At 41.5% G+C, this 19,106-nt stretch overlaps 1 protein-coding gene across 2 annotated transcripts in view; it reads right to left on the bottom strand.

Moving 5' to 3' along the window:
- SNX30 (sorting nexin family member 30) overlaps positions 1–19,106 on the bottom strand; it is a 49,822-nt gene that overhangs the window by 12,363 nt on the left and 18,353 nt on the right. For both annotated transcript variants that reach the window (XM_054986850.1, XM_054986851.1), the window contains exons 2-6: positions 17,285–17,473; positions 14,983–15,093; positions 10,850–11,008; positions 9,523–9,718; positions 7,361–7,560 (exon numbers count right to left, since the gene is read on the bottom strand). In XM_054986850.1, the coding sequence (XP_054842825.1) occupies positions 7,361–7,560; positions 9,523–9,718; positions 10,850–11,008; positions 14,983–15,093; positions 17,285–17,473 (855 nt within the window). The remainder of the gene's footprint in view (positions 1–7,360; positions 7,561–9,522; positions 9,719–10,849; positions 11,009–14,982; positions 15,094–17,284; positions 17,474–19,106) is intronic.

The raw sequence follows: 19,106 nt of genomic DNA, 5'->3' as shown, positions 1-19,106 counted from the left end.
TTTAGTGTTTATTGGTTAAGTTAACAAAATATAAAAAAAATGTAACAATTTGTTTGTATATCGCAATTTATAAATAAACTTTTTTCTGGAAAAAAAAGGTTGAATTAAGGTCCCTGAAGAAGTCATTTATTACTAGAAGCCCTGTGGCTAGAACACGATGGACTACCATCTACTACCCAGTAGTTAAAAAAACGTATATAGGAGATGCTCTTTCATCTAAGTTACAAAGGCTGAACAGAATGGACATTCTAGAAGGCTCGAACAGGAGGCGTGTTCTTCCACTTCTGAGGACAGTTTGAGCCTGCTCAACGGGCTCTTGCCATGCAGTGCCAATCCACTGGTAAGTGAAAAATCCGGGTTCTATTCCATAAACCGCCTAAACAGAGAATGGGTCAGTGGTTGGAATGTCCCAAGATAATCACTCAGTTATCAAATTCATCAAGTCGGCAGCCTTGAAGGGCAGTCACTATCACTTCAGGCAAGTCTACTTCACAGGGCTACCTCACAAACGGGAGCAGGACACAAACCTAACTATTATATCCCGATACAAATGTAGTTCCAACCCTAACCATGATGCCTTTATAGAACTTTTCAGCACCCAAGAAGTCTCGGTTCTGGCCCTGGTACAATGCTTTTGTAGCTCCACAGGACACTCATATGCAAGCATCACAGAAAATACTAGTATGTCTCACTTTAGAAAAGCAGCCTCTCTCTATGATCCAAATTATTCTTCTTAGGAACATGTTAAGTGCATTTCTCTCCCAACGTTCAAAGTAATTTTAACTAGATGTTGGCTGCCATTCACTTTGCTGTCCGACATTTCCAAGATACAGGCAGGGAAGATCTAGTAGCAAATGATCAGCTATAGACTGAAGCAAAACTGGTAGCTATTGGGGGTTGGACAAAACTATGCAGCTGGAAGTTCTTCATCAACTGTTATATAATCAAGCTAACAACTTCTGCTATTTGGCTATGAAAATCCGTTTTAGTGAATTATACTTTACAAGTGGTAACCCACAAAATACTTGTGGAGAGAGGCATACCATTTCCCCTGCCTTTGCTTTCCCCTTAGCTCCTCCAGCCCTTCTTGAAGGCTGTCAATGCTATTGTGGTTGCCTAGCAACAGCCATAGCGGGCATTCCTTTCTTAAAGCTACATGTGCTGCTTCCATCATTTTGGAGGAGTTTAACCCCCAATTTAGTTTATTTTTCTTATCTGAAGGAAGCAGCTTTGACTTTCAAAAGTACTGGTCTGTAAGGTGTTACTGGATTTTATTGTATTTCGGGTTTTTATGCAAACCTGAAGTTTTTTCAGGTTTAAAGAAAGATTTGTCTCCTCTATTCGTTTCCAAATTTAAGTATTCACAGATGGGGTCATGCTGAGAATTAGATATATTGATTTACTTATTTACAGAAGATAAAGACCCAAATTTAAAAAGACTCTTACAGGAGCATGATTCAGCTAATCTGAAGACATCAAATCATAGTTCTACAATATAGGGTTGTCAGGTCCCACCTGGTAACCATCAAGCAAGAGGGTGGTGGTGGGGCCTCCAGTTCCTTAGCTTTTCACACATGAGGACTCCACAGGGCCTGGCAATGTCACTTCCAGTGTGATCCAGAAGAGATGGAGTCTCAGTAGGTCATTAGCAAAAATGATATATTTGGGGCCAATTTCTAAAGAGCTAGCCCATGAAGATTCTAGTGCTTCTGGTTTGCACCAGAGATGATGCCACTGGCTGGGGATATAGGCGCATTTGCACCCATTCCCCTGGCCTCTTTGCCAGGTTCCTGCCTTTGGCTAGCAATCTCTGGGCAGCCTGCCTTCTCCCGCCAATCACTACACTACTGCCTGGAGATGACCTGCCATCAATGGGAACCTAACAGGCATACTACAATACAACAGACTCATTCGATTTGTCTGTTCTTTGAGAAGTTAACAAGGCCGTTGGACACAGAATCCATTTTAAGTAAGACATGGTGGTGTTAATCCCAACTTCAACAAGACTTCTAAAATGACAGCATTCCAAGTTCAGCAGAATAATGGCAGGTGCCATTCTATTTCTAAACAAAAACAGAAGGCCTCCTCCAAAGTTCTGACTAAAACACAGCATTATGGGAAGTAAAGGCTTCTAGTAGGTCACAATGGAATTACTTTTAAATCAGCTATTCAGGGGGATTTATTGTGCAGTAGTAGTTAGACCATATCCTACCAAAGATTGGAGTAGGGTATTTGCAAATTCTGACCTAACGTTCCACGAAGCTGATTTCAAGGTGACTGTTGAAATTGATAAGCTTATCATCCAGGGACTTTAGAAGATTACAGAGTTTATATTTTGTTGGGGGGGGGGGTTGCTTAAAAAGCTATTGATCATTTAGTTTAAAAGGCATCCACACATCACAGTAGCTATGTGGAATTTTGCCTGTAGCTATCTGACCTTAGAGGCCAATGCCTCAAGTTTTACAGGAATTTCTACTTTGGTACAAGTATATCAGGAGCCTGAAAACAAGCTACCCTTGGCTAATAAAATAGCCTGCAGAATACTGAAGTACATTAATAAAGGCCAATCATTAACAGACATGTTACACCAGAAAGAACACACACAGAGACCAAGACCAGAACAACAATTCAGAGACATTTTTCACCAGAAGGGGGAGGCAAGAGACTAGAGCCAAGCTACAAGTGATGCCTTACACAGGTTGGACGCTTGTCAGCTTCCCTCAAGTGTTGATGGGAAATGTAGGCATCCTGGTTTTACAGCTTGGTTCTCCATTACAGCTGCAAGACCAGGACACCTACATTTCCCATCAAAACTTGAGGGAAGCTGACAAGTGTCCAACCTGTGTCAGGCGTCACTTATAGCTTGGCTTATTCAAGTTTTAGAAGAAGCAAGATGGTGGTTTCTTCACTGTGGCTCAACATCTAGTTCAACATCCTCTATTATGGATGCAAAATCAGCATGCATTAAATTAATCAGGAGCCTGGTAATGCTTACCACCATGTGTGATTCCCCACACATATTGCAATACGCTTCTGTCTTCAGTTGGGTAAGCAAAGAAAATCAAGAGGCACAAAATGGGAGAGGGTAACCCAATCACTTGAAGTCCAGCAACCTTCAAAGCACACAGACTCAAAAATCCACACATGCCTTAAAACTTATTCAAAGGATAAGAATGAAGTGAGACTGCTGAGGTATGCTCAGTTAGCTATTACTTACCAAGGTGCAGGAAGTCTCAGTGTGGTTTACATCTTAAAAGCAACTAAGGGCCAAGCTACAAGTGATGCCTGACACAGGTTGGACACTTGTCAGCTTCCCTCAAGTTTTGATGGGAAATGTAGGCGTCCTGGTCTTGCAGCTTGACTCTCCGACTGCTGTCCAATGGACTTTTCAACTGTCACTTGTCCAACTTTCCGCCAAGCTGCCTACATTTCCCATCAAAACTTGAGGGAAGCTGACAAGTGTCCAGCCTGTGTCGTTCGTCACTTGTAGTTTGGCCCTAAGAAGGGCTGCAAGAACACTTGTCCATGTTGTAAGAAGGTACATTGGGTGGTTTCCAGATTCCAAATTTCTGCTGCACTCTGGCTGAAAATGTTTTGGCTAATCTTTAAAGGAAAGAAAATGAGGAGGAAACTTTCCTTTTACTCCCTTAGAATCTTGTTTCATGCAGTGGTTAAGAGTGGCAGGACTCTAATCTGGAGAACCGGGTTTGATTCTCCCACTCCTCCACTTGAAGCCTGCTGGGTCAGTCACGGCTCTCTGGAGCTCTCTCAGCCCCACCCACCTCACAGGGTGATTGTTGTGGGAATAATAACATGCTTTGTAAATGGCTCTGCGGGGGTGTTAAGTTGTCCTGAAGAGCGGTACATAAATCAAATGTTGTTGTTTTTGTTGTTGTTGTTGTTGTTATTAAGAAATCTTGAGCAGCAGAGTTCTTAATCGTCATTTTTTGGTCAGAAGAGATAACAGGACTGAAACGAATTTTGCTACTGCTAAAGTGGTCTTAGAGTCATTATCTCTAAGCAAATAAAGCAATGTTTCCAAGGTGTAAGGGAGTGATTGCTCAGTAATAACTGGTTTAATATAGTTGCCTCTGATAGTCTCAAAAAAGCAACATTCAAGGACAATATGTAAAGTTGTATCCTATTAAGATCGCAAGGGCAAATCCTATCAGAATTAAGCCTGTTCAAAAATCTTCCTCTGAAAACCACAGAAGGTATCTTATTCAGGCTCACAAATAAGAAAGCTCTGCAATAGCATAGAATAGTTAGATAATACATATAGAGAGGTAAAGATTTCAAAGGAGTAATACCAAATAACAAGGGGGAACAAACATGATGAGATCTAAGAGTCAAATTCTCATGACAGTTTTTTAGAACATGCTTTTTAATCAAAGAAAAGGTTTTTGGTTTATCCATGTCAAAAATAAGATTAGTGCAAAACTGATTTATTCAAGAGGGCTTTTTTACTCAGATAGGAGGGCTGTACTGTAAGGAAGTGGTCTCAAAGATATGTAAAGATAGGTAAAGGAATAGGAACTACAGCCTTTACTACTACGTACTGTCTCTTGCTGTAAGCATGATCCTACTGAGTAGTTCCTATACTGTTTAATATGTAATTCTAAGGATTGCTTATGCTCTGTTTCAGCATTTCTTCAACTCTGTATTGGATTTATGCTGGTTTTAAATCTCTATAGATTTGCATCGATATACCCGATTACATTTTTTATTGAAATGTCTCTGAAATTCATCAGACTGACTTGCAGTGTGTAATTCACTTTGAGTGTCAGTGAGAAAGGTGAACTATAAATAATGTACATAAAATAAAATAAATATCATGTGTTATTAAAAGGTGCAAACAAAATTTTAAAGAACATTAAACACTGCCGAGATTAAAAACTTTATTTTTCAAAACCCACACAAGTAAAACTCTCTCCAGAGGCAGAAGATGGTCATGTGAAAACCAACATACTTTAGGCCGCTCCAGTATGAAAAATGTATATAAATATTTAAAGCTAACTCCATTTGCTTTGTATCTAAATGCTCTACTGGGAAATGCTTAAAATAATTGTAGACAATATATTCTGCCTCCTCTCAGTAGTTCCTATTTTTCATATCACTCTGAATGGAAATGTATAAAAGGCAATGTTGTCTTTCACAGCTTATATAACTGATGAATTAGAGATAGAGGCATGAGACTCTCAATTACTAAGAATTTTCAACAGTAAAAGATAGTTGAAGTTAAAAAGTAGTCAGGAAAAAATTCAACAGATTAAAGGCAAGAGCAGGGCATTTTTTCAGCGGGAACGCGGTGGAACAGAGTTCCGGCACCTCTTGAAAATGGTCGCATGGCCAGTGGCCCTGCCCCCTGATCTCCAGACAGAGGGGAGTTTAGATTGTCCTCCATGCCAAACAAAGCCCTCTTGTGGCTGCAATTCTAACAGAGAGGGGAAGGACCATTCAGACTTCACTTCCCAGGTAACCTTGAGAGAAAAACCTAGTGTTCTCCATGTGAAGAAAGTCACTTGTAGCTTTGCTCCTACTTCTATATTCTGAATCACTTTTGGAAATTTCCCCCACAGAATCACAGGAAACACATACACAATGGCTTTGGTCAAAATTCCTTTTCTTTCCAGATGGTGTCAGTTGGCAACATTTAAAGGCTGCCTTCATGACACAACAATGGCAGTTTGCACCACAGGGAGTAACTGATCTCCTGTATGGCTCACAGAGGCAAAGAACACACAGCTCAAAGAGCACCTAAGCAAACACTCCAAATCTTTCAAAATTATTAGTGACCAAATAGTAAAATGGCTCAAGGTAGGAACACAGGGTGGAATGTTACTGTTCCCCTATAGTTCTATGCTCTCTCACTAATGTATTTTTCTGCAACCTAAATGACATGAGCTTGAACCAGCTGCTGTATGCTCAACTCACATTCATCTGCTGGTGATTACTGTAAGCTGCCTTGACCTGAACTGGAAAGTAGGTTATAAATGCGTTAAATCTATATATATCTACATAAATACAAGTGTCCTGACTGACTCATCAAAGCTCAGACCTAACCACTGGACCTAGAAACATGAAATTTGGGGAGAACATTTTTTCATGATGTAAACACCCACTAAGAAGGGATTTTAAGAAATTCACCCCCTAAGGGAGTAAAAAGGGGTAAAATGTGTTTTCCCAAAGGGATACATACAGCTTCCTGTGTGGCTGACAGGCTGCTGCCGGCTTGCGCCCCTGCCCACTGCCAGCTTGGCCACTCTTCCCTAATTGGCCCAGCCTTTCGAAGTCATTTGCATATGCAAGCCGATTGGGGCTCACAATATTCCACACCTCATTCCCCTCTCCCTGCAGAGACAGCTGGAACACAGAGATCATTTGCGTATGTGGCCTGATTTGGTCCTCACTCCCCACATTCTAAACATAATGCAGTTGCTATTGGGAGTCATTGAATGTGTCCTGAGGTAAAATGTACCTCCCAGTCTTTTCCTAAAAGCTCCCTAGGGTTGCCAACTCAAAAAAAAAAAAGCACAAACCAAAAAATATTACATATCCATAAGTATTATAACTGGATTTAAAGTAGTTAGATACCATAGCAAAGCACAGGTATCAAGCTAGTACATAAATAAAACCAAAGCTCTCTAACATTTCACACTCATGATTGTAAGAAAGTTAGAATCATAAAATCATAGAGCTGGAAGGGGTCTTACAGACCATCTAGTCCAACCCCCGGCCCAATGCAGGAACAGCCTAAAGCATTCCCGACAAGTATTCATCCAGCTGCGTCTTGAAGACTGTCAATGAGGGGGAACCATCACATTCCTAGGCAGCTGATTCCACTGCTGAATTACTCTTAGTGTGAAGAAGCTGTCTGATTGATCTTTACATAAAGAACCCTTGGCAGATCATCCAATTGTGATTTCAAAACCTTGGTTAGGGTTGATCCTGATTACCCTTAACCACAACTAAGATCGGTGCCAACCACATTAAAAAGGAAGAGAAGCTGCTCCAAGAAGCATGTGCTGCCAAGAATAACTCCTAATTTGCAAATCAAATTTAGCAGGTAAATAGTATTAGGTCTCCACTGGCCCCATGAACCTTATCCTGAATTCTCTTTCTATTTTGTGCTAGCATGATAACTTCAGAAGAACAGAAGATGCACAGGGACTTTTCAAAGAAGTCACAATGGTTACACGTGCCTCAGATTTAAATGCTGGATTGAAGAAAAACTACTTTGAAAAGGGATTAAATCCAACCCCTACACCACTCAAAGCCAGAGGACACGAAAGGAGCTTTCACATGAACACAGTTTCAGCACGCACTTGCTTTCCACCCACACCCAGAAAACCCACCTTACCTTCATAGACTCTGCATACAGAATGTACTCTCTGAGAACAGGTAGGAAATCTTCAGTCATATCTTCACTCAGCTCCTCAAGAGCTGTACAGCAGTTCCCAATGCAGGCAGACACTCCCTCAAGAGGTTCTGACAGCTCCCGCTCTAATCCACTCCAGGTTGAGTAAACGGGACCATACTCTCGAAGTTCCACCAGATATTCTGCAACAGAACCGTGCGTGGGCGGAGCCACAGTTAAGCTCCAGTTTCTGGGTTTCAAGAGGGCAACAGAAATGCCGAAAGCCAACTTTCAGGGTGAGATGCTGCTTATGTTTGACATGATCCCACCCAAGTAAAGAGGCACTCGGGACCAAGAACAGAAACTGCAGAAGGTACAGGGAAATCAGAGCTGTAAAATGTTTGCTGCCAGGGAGAAAAGGGCCGTTTCCACACGGCTTACCTTCCCTCAGAACGACCCAGAACATCATGCAAAAAATGCAGAAGATAGCGTTTTCTCGTGCGAGATTTGCACAACGTCACGCAAATCTCACGCGAGAAAACGCTATCGTCCGCATTTTTTGCTCGATGTTCCGCGTCGTTCCAAGGGAAGGTAAGCCATGTGGAAACAGCCAAGGTGTTATTTATACTGGAAGGGGCTATAACTCAGTGGCAAGGCCCATATTTTGCATGTCCCAAGTTGAATGTATTGGCATCTCTTTCTACAGCATTTCAGATAGGACTGAGAGACCTTGGCAAATCATTGTCAGCCAGGTGGAATATAACAACATTCAATTTATATAATGCCCTTCAGGACAACTTAATGCCCACTCAAAGCAGTTTATGAGGTGTGTTATTATTATCCTCACGACAATCACCCTGTGAGGTGGGTGGGGCTGAGAGAGAGCTCTGAAAGATCTGTGACCCAGCTGGCTTCAAGCGGAGGAGTGGAGAATCAAACCCGGCTCTCCAGATTAGAGCCCTGCCGCTCTTAAGCACTACACCAAATTAGCTCTCAGTTAGATGGCCCAATGCCTACACAAGGCAGCTTTCTATGTCCACTGTTCCTAAAGCTGAATAAACTCACAATGTGGTGCATGAAACATGAACGGGTTTCAGAGGGGTAGCTGCGCTAACTGGCTGCAGCAAAGACATTTGCAGAACATTAGAAAGAGGAACAAGTTTATTCTGACAAAGTTTCGTAGACCTGTCATGAGCGTATGTGACCCAACACCCACTTCGTGCATATGCTGCAATAAATCTTGAAAGTGTTCGGTCTTTGCTGTGCATGAGCAGAATGCTTGCAGAAGGCTGTGTACCCAAGGTATATTCCCCAAGTTATCTAACGGAACACAGATATAAAGTCTGTTCATTCTAGAGTTGATATAACTTCCGCACAATAAGGGCTTTAATTCCCTTCCCTGTGAGCTAAACTACAAGTGACACCTGGCATGTGTTCTTCAAGGGTTGGGTTACGCAATTTTACCTGTAGTTTTAAAAGAGCCCCTCAAGATCCCTGTGGAGTAGACGGTTGAAAATACAAGCAAAATGAGGTCTGAAGCATTTTTTTTAGCGTAGTTTTATGGGCACAAGACTTCAGTCCAGTCCTGTCCCCGTCCCTCCCCAGGTAGAATCTGCCAAGTTTTTTTTTTAAAAAAAAAGTTGTGAGATTGCTGGGGGAGAGGAACTTTGCAATTCCACCCGGGGGGGGGGGGACCTGGCACTGAATTATTAACATTGGACTTCAGGGCCTCCATTTCATTCGGCTGGATTATCTTTTCGATATTGTATCCGATGTATTTAAGGTCATTTATTGGAATTGTTTATTGTATCCATTTAGGAAGGGTTTATCTAATTGTGAAGGAATATTTACTGCACCAAAGCACTTATGAGAACACTAATATCTTATTAGTCACAACATTGATTGGTTTTTTAACTTGCACCACAGGAGGGTTTTTATACCCTTGCCATAGGTTGGGAATCTAATCGTGCCTGCTCAAAGAGATAGGGAATTCTGGCACAGGACAAACCAGAGGGGGAAAACCTGAAGCTGGTAAATGGCAAAAGAAACTTCCATGAACTGTGGCACCTAAGCAAATAGTACAGCATGAAGTTAAAAAAACCACGTCCAAGGGGGCTGAATATAGACTAGTCAGAGTTACAAGGTAGTTTATGAGCACTACTCACCCACTTCTTCTTTAATGATCCGCTGTGCTATTCTATCAATGGTTCCAAGCTTCAGAGAAAAGGTATCTAAATAGTCGCCAATGGCTGCAAACTCCAACGGTCGACTTCTTAACTTATAGCTTCCTGTGACGTATTTTACTGATTCTCCCATCTTGGAAAGCAAAGCCACCCCTTGCTTTTTGTATGCATTAAGATCCTGATGAAGGTGACAAAGTGGTGCGTTAGCTTTCCACCGCTTACAAGTTACATTTGTCTGAAAAAAATCTTTTAAGAGCAGCTATTCTAAAGCAAACGCAGAAAGTGCATAAGTAATCGGATTAATGTAATGGCAATAAATATATTTGGCTGGTGTGATACTATTATTTCAAGATGAAGAGGAGTTGGGGGTGTGGCGCTATTGTAAGTTTAAAGTATCTTCCAGCTATCTGAAAAGGATGCAGAATTTCTTATCTCATGAAAATGGTCCAAGACTACAATGTAGAGTTCTCTTTATAAAGCCAATTAAAGCAGTTTCCCATAATTTATTGGTTAACTTCAGGATAACTTGTCTTGTTCACTGTCTTCTATTGTAAATTTCAAGGACATTACAATGGAAGGCACTAGATTCAACCATATGGCCTGCTTCCATACACCAACAGTCCTTGTAGCTTTCACTGCCACCATGGACGCCTTGTCAAAGGACCATCTACACAGTAGTTTTCCCTGCATTTTCCTTGCTTCAGCTGACCACAGCTGCTATTTCCCCTTGTACCAAAGGTGTTTCAAGAACAGCAACTGATAGACCTCTACAGTACAAAATTGTAACGAACTATTGCCGTGATCTATACTAGTTCACAGCTTTTTAAAAAAAGGCCTCTGGCCTGTTTCATTGTGGAGTTATAAGGGGAAACATGAAGGCTGGTAACTGTATTACTTAAACACTGGCAAATAAAAGTTGCATTTTAACTAATTTTATCACCCAGGAAGACAGGTGGCTTTTAAGATGCTCAGGCCACCTATTCATGGATTTTCTCATTTGTTTTATTTACTTTATGCATACCCCACTTTCTCTTCACTGGGGACCCAAAGCTGATCACATTTTCTTCCTTCCTCCATTTCATCCTCACAACATCCTTGTGAAGTAGGCTGGCTGAGAATGTATGACTGGCCAAGGAGCTTCTGTGGCAGAGTGGGGCTTCGAACCCGAGTCTCTCAGATCCTGTTCCAACTTTCTAACCACTACACTACACTGGCTCATTCAGAACATTTTTTCTTTTTAAAAAATGTGAGATGGTCCGTGCCTAAATAAGTCATTAGAAAAACGGTTGTGTCGATGCCGCTTACTTACTTTGGCAGTAAGAAACACGTGGAAGTGTTCATTGAAAGAAAGCACCGGGTGATCAGCGATCCTTTTCAAAAATTTATCTAAGGCTTTCCTCCTCGTTTCAACAAATTCTTCTGAAAATCGGTCAACAACTCCTTTAACCACGAACTTCTCTGGAAGAGGCTGAAGGGCAAGAGTTGCAGAACATTTGAACATGGATGTTTATCTGGAGTACAGATCAACAGCACCAAATACAAAGGGGGAGGCTGAAGGCAGAAAATTTTAAGTTCTCAAAATAGAAGCACAAAACCACCAAAATACGGAATAATTATTTCAATGGAGCAAAAAATGAAAGCACGTTATTCATGCCATGATACTTAGTTCTCATTTGGGGCTGCATTGCTATTTAAAAAAAATCTATTGCATTATTTCTTTTGCATCTGAAACTGAATTCACAAGTATAACTTTGTTCATGCAGTGGGACTCGTTTAATTTCTGTCTCAAACAGTAATGGGGCTGAAAAGGAGAGGGAGAAAAACAAAAGGAGCCGACATGATGAAGATCTGTGTTATATTGGGACTATCTGCCCCAGCACCATCTACTTTGACTGACAACAGTTCGAGGAGGTCTCTGGTCATGGTGTGTCTTGGACCTGCAACCCAAAACCATTTAAGACTGAATCTGCAACTTTCAGAAATGAATACAAAGCATATGCTGTACAATTAGTTTTCGATCAGTTACCCAACGATCAGTAGCTACGGTCATCAGCTCCCGTCTAAAAATCCCAGCTTCCAGACTGAACATCCAAAAACAGAAAGCTGAGACTGTTCAAATCAAGGAGACATCCTTGTTTTCTAAACATGCCCCCCCCCCCCCAGTTTTTTAAAACAAAATTTGAAGGCCAGAAGAGTAGTGTCCATGCACGGGGGAAAAAATGCTGGGTGACAGATTAGGTTGCTTTGGCAATCAATGGTCATAGATCCAGAGGAGTTAGCCATGTTAGTCTGTAGTTGCAAAACAGTAAAAACTCCAGTAGCACCTTTAAGACTAACCAACTTTATTGAGGCATAAGCTTTCGACAACCACAGCTCTCTTCGTCAGATGACGAAGAAAGCTGTGGTTCTTGAAAGTTTATGCCTCAAAAGCTTATTTGGCAAACAAAAGTGGCATCTGCCAATGAAAAGAGGTGAGCAGGGATGGATGCAAGAAAGGGAAGAAGGGGGGGGGTAGAGCAGGAAGCCAAGCAAATAAAATAAGAGAGATGTGAATGCGGGGGGGGGGGGGGCAGGGAAGGATGACCAAGCAGAAGGAACTGGATTCCCCCCAACACACAAGTTGTTACAGGTCCCCTTTTTATTTTCTGTTTTTCTGAAACTTTCTGAATAGTGTGGAGGGGGAAATCACCTCAAGGTAACTTTTCTTCTCTTATCTGGTAGATTATCCTTTTTGTTGTGTTCTCTCTGGGGGCCTCAGGAGCTTTTAATATATGTTTGGGAAAGAAGTCAGAATGGAAGTTTCCCTTCACTGTTTTAGCAAAAGAGAAACTCATCTGTGACTTCCTTTTCCAACACCACAATTTAACACACACACACAAATGTCAGGCCACAGTATTAAGCAGTTCATCTTTGTATTGCGAAGTTACAGAGTTCAGCACAGAAGCTGCCAGCTGATTTAAAGGATCCGACAAGCATCTTGGCTTCAAAAGAGATGACAAAGGCTGTTTCCACACACATTGGATAATGCACTTTCAATGCTCTTTAGTGATCATTTGGAACTGGATTTTCGTGTGTGAAACAAAAAATCCACTTCCAAAGGATTTCTAAAGTGTATTGAAAGTGCATTATTCAATGTGTGTGGAAACGGCCAATTCCTCTAGCATTTGAAGGAAATTAACGGGCTTTATTCATCTATTGAAGACTTCTTTTCCATAATGGAATTCTGACGTTGTGCCAAATCCTCTCCCTCTCCCTCTTCCTTTCCGAGATTTGATATTCTGGACTAGTTAGACACAAGACTAGGAAGGTGCAGAGTAACACTGCCTTTGCCCATCCGCAACTGACTAAGTAGGGGGCTGCCCCACAGAGACCTGAACATGTCCCTCCCTTCTCTCTGTCCTTATGGATGCTCCTTTTTGTGGAACACTCTAGTAAAGGTAACCAGGTCCATATCACGGCCCATTCAGGAAAGCTGTGGAAACATTTGTTTTTGTCAGGCCTTTGAGTCATTAAGTGCCAATATAATAGGAATGTTAAAAACTAACATCTTTATTGCAACGTTAAGCTTTCTTGGATACATGAAGCGCATCCTCCGTTGACATATTTAAACACTGTTGTAAGAAAAACTGTAAACTGCTAAAGAGAAAGGTCATGATATTCAAAAGGTACTGGCAACTGACATTTCAACGAATACATCTGAATTTTACAATGACAGTTTTAGACAGATTCTTCTTCTGTATATGTAACGCGGTTACTCATTTTATTATGCTTTCCTGACACACTGTTATCTAGTTTGTAGTTTATCTTTTAATGTACACCACTGGAGCACTGTGATAGATGGTGACATTTTTACATCTAATAAAGCTAGTTCTGCCACCTTATCAAGAGTGTTGGATTTATAAGGCACTGCTGTCTAATACAAGCACACACACAAGCCTCCATTAAAAGAACTGGCCACTCTTTCAAACAAATGTGTGTGTGTCTGTGTGTGAGTGTGTGTGTGAGAGAGAAAGAGACCGACCCTGCCTAGCTTCTGAGATCTGACAAGATTGGCCTAGCCTGGTCATCCAGGTCAGAATTTCAATACCCACTTAATCTTACCAGTTCAGATTTCTACAGTGACAGAAATGACAACAAGCCAGGATTTAGATGTGTTAACTCCATGTCCTGTTGATGCCCTCGCTTACTTCCTATTAAAGTGCGCAGCCTCTCTCATTGCTAGGCCCCCTTGCAGTCTTGCTCCAGCTTTCTCCAGCTCTTTTCTTCAACTCCAACCTTTATCACTGTCTATTGTTTTCTCAGGTTCATGTATTCCAGGTCCTGTCATCTTTCTTTCAGCCGTTCTCTTGAATCGTCTTCCTAGCACTGAGAGATTTTTAAAATTCAATTCTCCCTTTCCAATTATCCCATTCCTGACTCAGTTCCCTTCCCTTATTCCCCCAGAAGCCTCTCAGGTTCCTATCAGTCCACTGCTAAACCCCTAGCCTTCTTGCCCTCTCAGTTCCTCTGTTTTCACTTCTCGATATCTGTAACATCTTCTGTTCAGTTTTTTTTCAGACAGAAGATGGGCAGCAAACAGCTTTCTTCCCTGAGCATTCCAAGCTATCACACCAGTACAGCCAAACTGTGAAGGCCTAAACACCCACAAGCACAACAGAACAAACTGAAGGAAATGAATGCAGCCCCAGCCAGAGGAACAAGGACTGTTAAGTAGTTAGAGAAAAGAACAAGAGTTCAGAAGCACCTATAAGACTAACAAAACTTGTGGTAGGGTATGAGTTTTTGTGAGTCACAGCTCACTTCTTCAGACCTTCAGCTACAACTCATGAAAGCTCATATCACAAATTTTGTTAGTGTTATAGGTGCTACAGGTTCTTTTCTGCTGCTACAAACAGACTAACAAGGCTACCCATCTTGATCTCTCTCTGTTGGCTAGTTGATTTTAGTAAGGTCAGACTAGCACCAATTGGATATAAACGGCAGAGAGAATGTTTACCTTCTCATGTTGACAATGTCAAACTTACGTCTCTTATGAATCTTTCCCAAACTGAAAGCCCATTTTTAACCGTGAGGGTTCAAGGGTCATCTTAATTAGCTTCCCTACCACAAGAACTCTTCAAACATGATTTTGAGAAGGTTTTTACTAGTGTTATTTTTCAACCAATGTTTAACGTTGTTTCCTTCTTCAATCCAAGGTGCTTTTTTTTAACCTCTAAAGCCCAAAGTGAGTCGAGCATCTAAGGAACTTCCTCCTTTCATATGAATTCACCCATCTCTTATGATCATCAGCAGCAGCCTTTCTCTGCAGAAGTCAGGGAAGTGTCTACTGGAGGCTGAGCCATTTCTGGAGTGTCAAGTCTATGGACTTCTTCCTCAAGACATTTCCTTTTTAAAGCAGAACAGTAAGTGTCCAATAATTAGAGGCCACAACTTACTACCTACGGGAATGAGATGAGTTGGCTGAGATTCTTCAAGTTTATTCCTCAGCCAGTCAAAATCCTGGTATCTTCGGCGCATGGAATACTCTGGCAAATCAAATTCTGCTCGTGTGGTCTAGAAACAAAGAGAAAGAAGAGAGCAAAAGAAAAATCAGGCATGGTAAGGTGAGAGATTTGCAGCCACCATCGTTGCATTGTCTAAAGAAAACACTTCAGTTTTCAAAATACATTGCACAGACTATCTTGTTTGCGATCACACTACAAGCTGAAGCAGCCAAGTAATAGCAGAAAGTGGGAAAAAACACAATATATTTTTCTGCCTCTTGCAAAGTAAGATAAACAACCACAACTTGGGAAGCGTCTCAAAGTTGTAACTGGAAAAGCATTCAATTAAAAGTTGAGCTTTCAGTTACTGTAATGGGAAGGTTTTGTTGAGAAAAAAGGGAAAGAACCTTAAAATAAAGTTGTTATGCCTAGAGATACATTTGTATCTTTAAAAACTGGGCTATTAGTCTGGATAGGCTAAAGCAAGATGATGTGAGAACTTCAGCTGCTTCCATACAGAAGTTTATTTCTGCCTTGGACCAAAAAAAAAAGGGGGGGGGAATCCACATAACAACATGAACTGGTTTCTTTCCCAAACCTGCTTTCCTACAATCTTTTTGGAAAAAAACACAGTTAGACACATCAACAGAAGGAATTGGAGCCAAAAGATTGAGCAACTGAAAACAAAGTTCCCAGAAATATGTTAGTGTCAAGGACAAGTAGAGTTTCCCCATCAAGATGTGCCCGTAAGCATGAAATATGTGAATATCCAAGGATGAGTCTTACACAAACACACAGCACCCCACAAAATTCCGAACACTGTAGGCATATCAAACTGTCAAACGGGCTTGACAGAAACCTACAGAATCCTGGGAACTGTGAAGAATGCTGAAGATCTAACTGAATTCTAAAACTTATTCTGGATTCTTTGGAAGAAATCATGACCGTGACATCAATAAGAGTAGATATGACCCATGTTCTTTATAACTGGATGGATAAAATCCTGCCTCAAGCTGTCTAAGGTATACGTAAACTACTCACACTCCCACACAGAATTAGTGCAAACTTTGAATTAGATGTACTCACACCCTTATCTTCACTATTGAAATGCATTTTGGTGGCTAAAAGCAAACGGCATTTATGTCCATCCAAAAAGCAATCTTCCTCTTACAAGATTGTGGATTTCAAAATATAGTGAAGTTCGAAGGAAAAAGAGCAAGGTGCCATCTACTCAAACACATCTTTCAGCAACGCACTCAGGCTACATTTATTAGCAATTCATGTCACACAAGCCATTTATCTTTGGCAATGCTAAAGATTAACTCAGCATTAGTTTTTTAGGATTTCTACTCCACAAGTCAAAACTTCTTCAGCAGAAGTAGCTGGGGAAGTGACAAGAAGAGAAATTACTCAGCTTGTAATATGAACTCGGCATTTGAACATTGAAGATAGAGGCCAAAGAAAAGTATTACACCTGACTGTCAGTGCAATCCTAAACAGAGTTACTCCAGACAATTATTTCAATGGGCTTAGACTGGAGGAACTCTGGTTAGAATTGCACTGTGTGAGTCTGCAAAAGGGCATCTAGCATCCATAAGTTACTTGCCTCATGGACTGGCACACTGTGTAGGGAGAAAGCCAGGGTACACTGAGAAAAGGAAGTGGCATAAACAGACACTATGCCATCCAATTGTCAACTGATGTTCTGCATGAATTAATAGGACATCAGAGATACCACCATGAACAGAAATTTTAGGGCATTCCACACTACCTTAAATACTATAGTTACCAAGGAGTCTATGAAGATATTTAGTTGTCCGCTGTCAAAAGAGTATGTTGAAATCCAGATGACACACAGCTACATACAAACAAATCACATTGTAAACTAAATACTACACAGAAACAATTTAGTGGCCCCTAAATGAGAGATTGTAATGACAGATTTCTCGGCATCAACCTCAAGTCTAGAGGAGTTTAACGTACCTAAAGTTTTACAGATATTAACCTGCTTCAAAACCAGACAAAAATAAATTGGAGCAAAGGAGAAATTTCATAGTCTCTTCTTATAAATGGACATACCCATTTCAAACCAGAAAAATAACTAGTATAGGCAATATTGAAAACCTTTCATAATACTGCCGTGAAAGGCCTTACCTAGAATAAGAGGACTCTACTTCTAGTCTGGAGTTCATGAAGAAACTAGAACTAGAAAGACTTTAGCTTAAAGCCAGGAGTACAGAAGACAGGTTGGAAATGAGTACCTTTGTTGTGACTCTGTATGTGATGTAGGTCTCCATCGTACAGACATGCTTTTTTGGATCGTCAACAGTGACAAAGAGGTCTCTCATTTCGCCATCCAAGTCATCATCCAGCTGCAGTCTATTGAGAAGGGAGGAAGAGGAAGCTGGGCTAGAAGTGTCTACAGGAGTACCATTGGGCAAGCTGAGATCCTGAGGAACAGAAAACAGCAGAGGAAAAACGTCGGTTATCGAACTTTAAACGCTGATTGGATGGGAGCCTCCAAAACAGTCTCTCTCCTGAATCTGTATGAACCTGAACTACCTAGGGATATAATAACATAATAATATTTGATTTATACAACTTAACACCCACTCAGAGTGGTTTACAAAGTGTGTTATTATTATGATTATCCTCACAACAATCACCCTGTGAGGTGGGTGGGGCTGAGAGAGCTCTGAGAGAGCAGTGACTGACCCAAGGTTACCCAACTGGCTTCACGCAGCGGAGTGGGGAAATCAAACCAGTTCTCCAGATTAGAGTCCTAGTAATGACAATATTAGTAATGATAATAGTAATTGTGTGGCATAAGTTGCAACTGAGTCATGATGACCCCCATGGCCATGGGATCTGCAAGGCAAGAGGCAAGCAGAGGTGGTTTGACTTTTCCACCCCCTGGGAAGACCCTGGTCTTCCTTGATGGTCTCCCATCCCAGTACTAATTGTGGCTGACTCTGTTTAGCTTCCAGGTTCTGATGGATCATGCAGCACTTCCAAATGTATTTTTTTAAAAGACATTAAATGGTAATCCTTTCAACAGTCTTATAAGGCAGGTCAGTATTGGCTCAACAGATGGGAAGTCAGGGGTGAGAGAAAGAGGCAGGGGAGAGGCTGACCCAATAATTAAAGCAACCTATTTAAACTGACAGAAGATAGTCAATAGCAAAGCACAAAGAAAAAAACATCATCTCAAGCAAATAACTCCATCTTCACCTGGCACTAACTTATCAGACCTGGTGCCAGGCAAGCAACTAGTGGAAAGGCACCAGCTAAAATATTTGCACAACATCCTTTGTAGATGGCAGATAAAGCACGGCCTGAGATGGAGATCTCAGCTGAAGGGCAGGAAGTAGAGATGGGCACAAACCAAAATATGAACCAAAGTTTGTCACGAACCGGGCCAGTTCGTGGGGCGCAAACCAGTGGTTTGTCAGAGCCCATTTCTGATGAAACCCCGTGAACTTTAGGCTGGTTCATTTGATTTGTTTTTCGGTTTGTCACTGCAGACATCTGGCACCAATCAATCAGTTTCCTAGGCAATGGGGGGGATGGGCTTTCTGCAGACCTTCTGCTGCTCCGGAAGTGATGTTTTCACAAATCAAACGAACCAGTTCGCTAACCGGGGCAAGTTCGTGAAAGCTTGTGGTTTGTGAAATGTGAAACACCATGAACCGCACGGTTTGGAATTTCCCCAGTTCGTGCCCATCTCTAGCAGGAACGTATCTATCCAGCTAGAGCATAGGATACAAGAAGCCAAATTATCAAGGAAATTCAGTCAGAGCAACACAGATAGATTGAGGAGCTCTAGGCAAGAGAGCAGTGCAGGAATTCTTGACACAGAAAGGTGCAAGTCTCAAAACAGTAGAAGAGGGAGTGTCAAGAAGTGATCAATCTGCAGGCGTATCAGGAAGGAGGATTCTAACCCAGCCCAGATACACCACTTTGCTGTGGCTTGTGGTCTGCCTATTTAATTAAGATACTTTAGTAATCTGCCTGCCCTCCCCCATGATTACTGACGGGGGTATATTGTCTGTGAACATCAAAATGCCACCTCTTGGATGTGTG

This window comes from Eublepharis macularius, chromosome 8 (assembly GCF_028583425.1).
Source record: "Eublepharis macularius isolate TG4126 chromosome 8, MPM_Emac_v1.0, whole genome shotgun sequence".
NCBI classification, from domain to species: Eukaryota; Metazoa; Chordata; class Lepidosauria; order Squamata; family Eublepharidae; genus Eublepharis; species Eublepharis macularius.
Note: the sequence above shows the minus strand (reverse complement) of the source record. Positions and strands in the feature narration are given on the sequence as shown.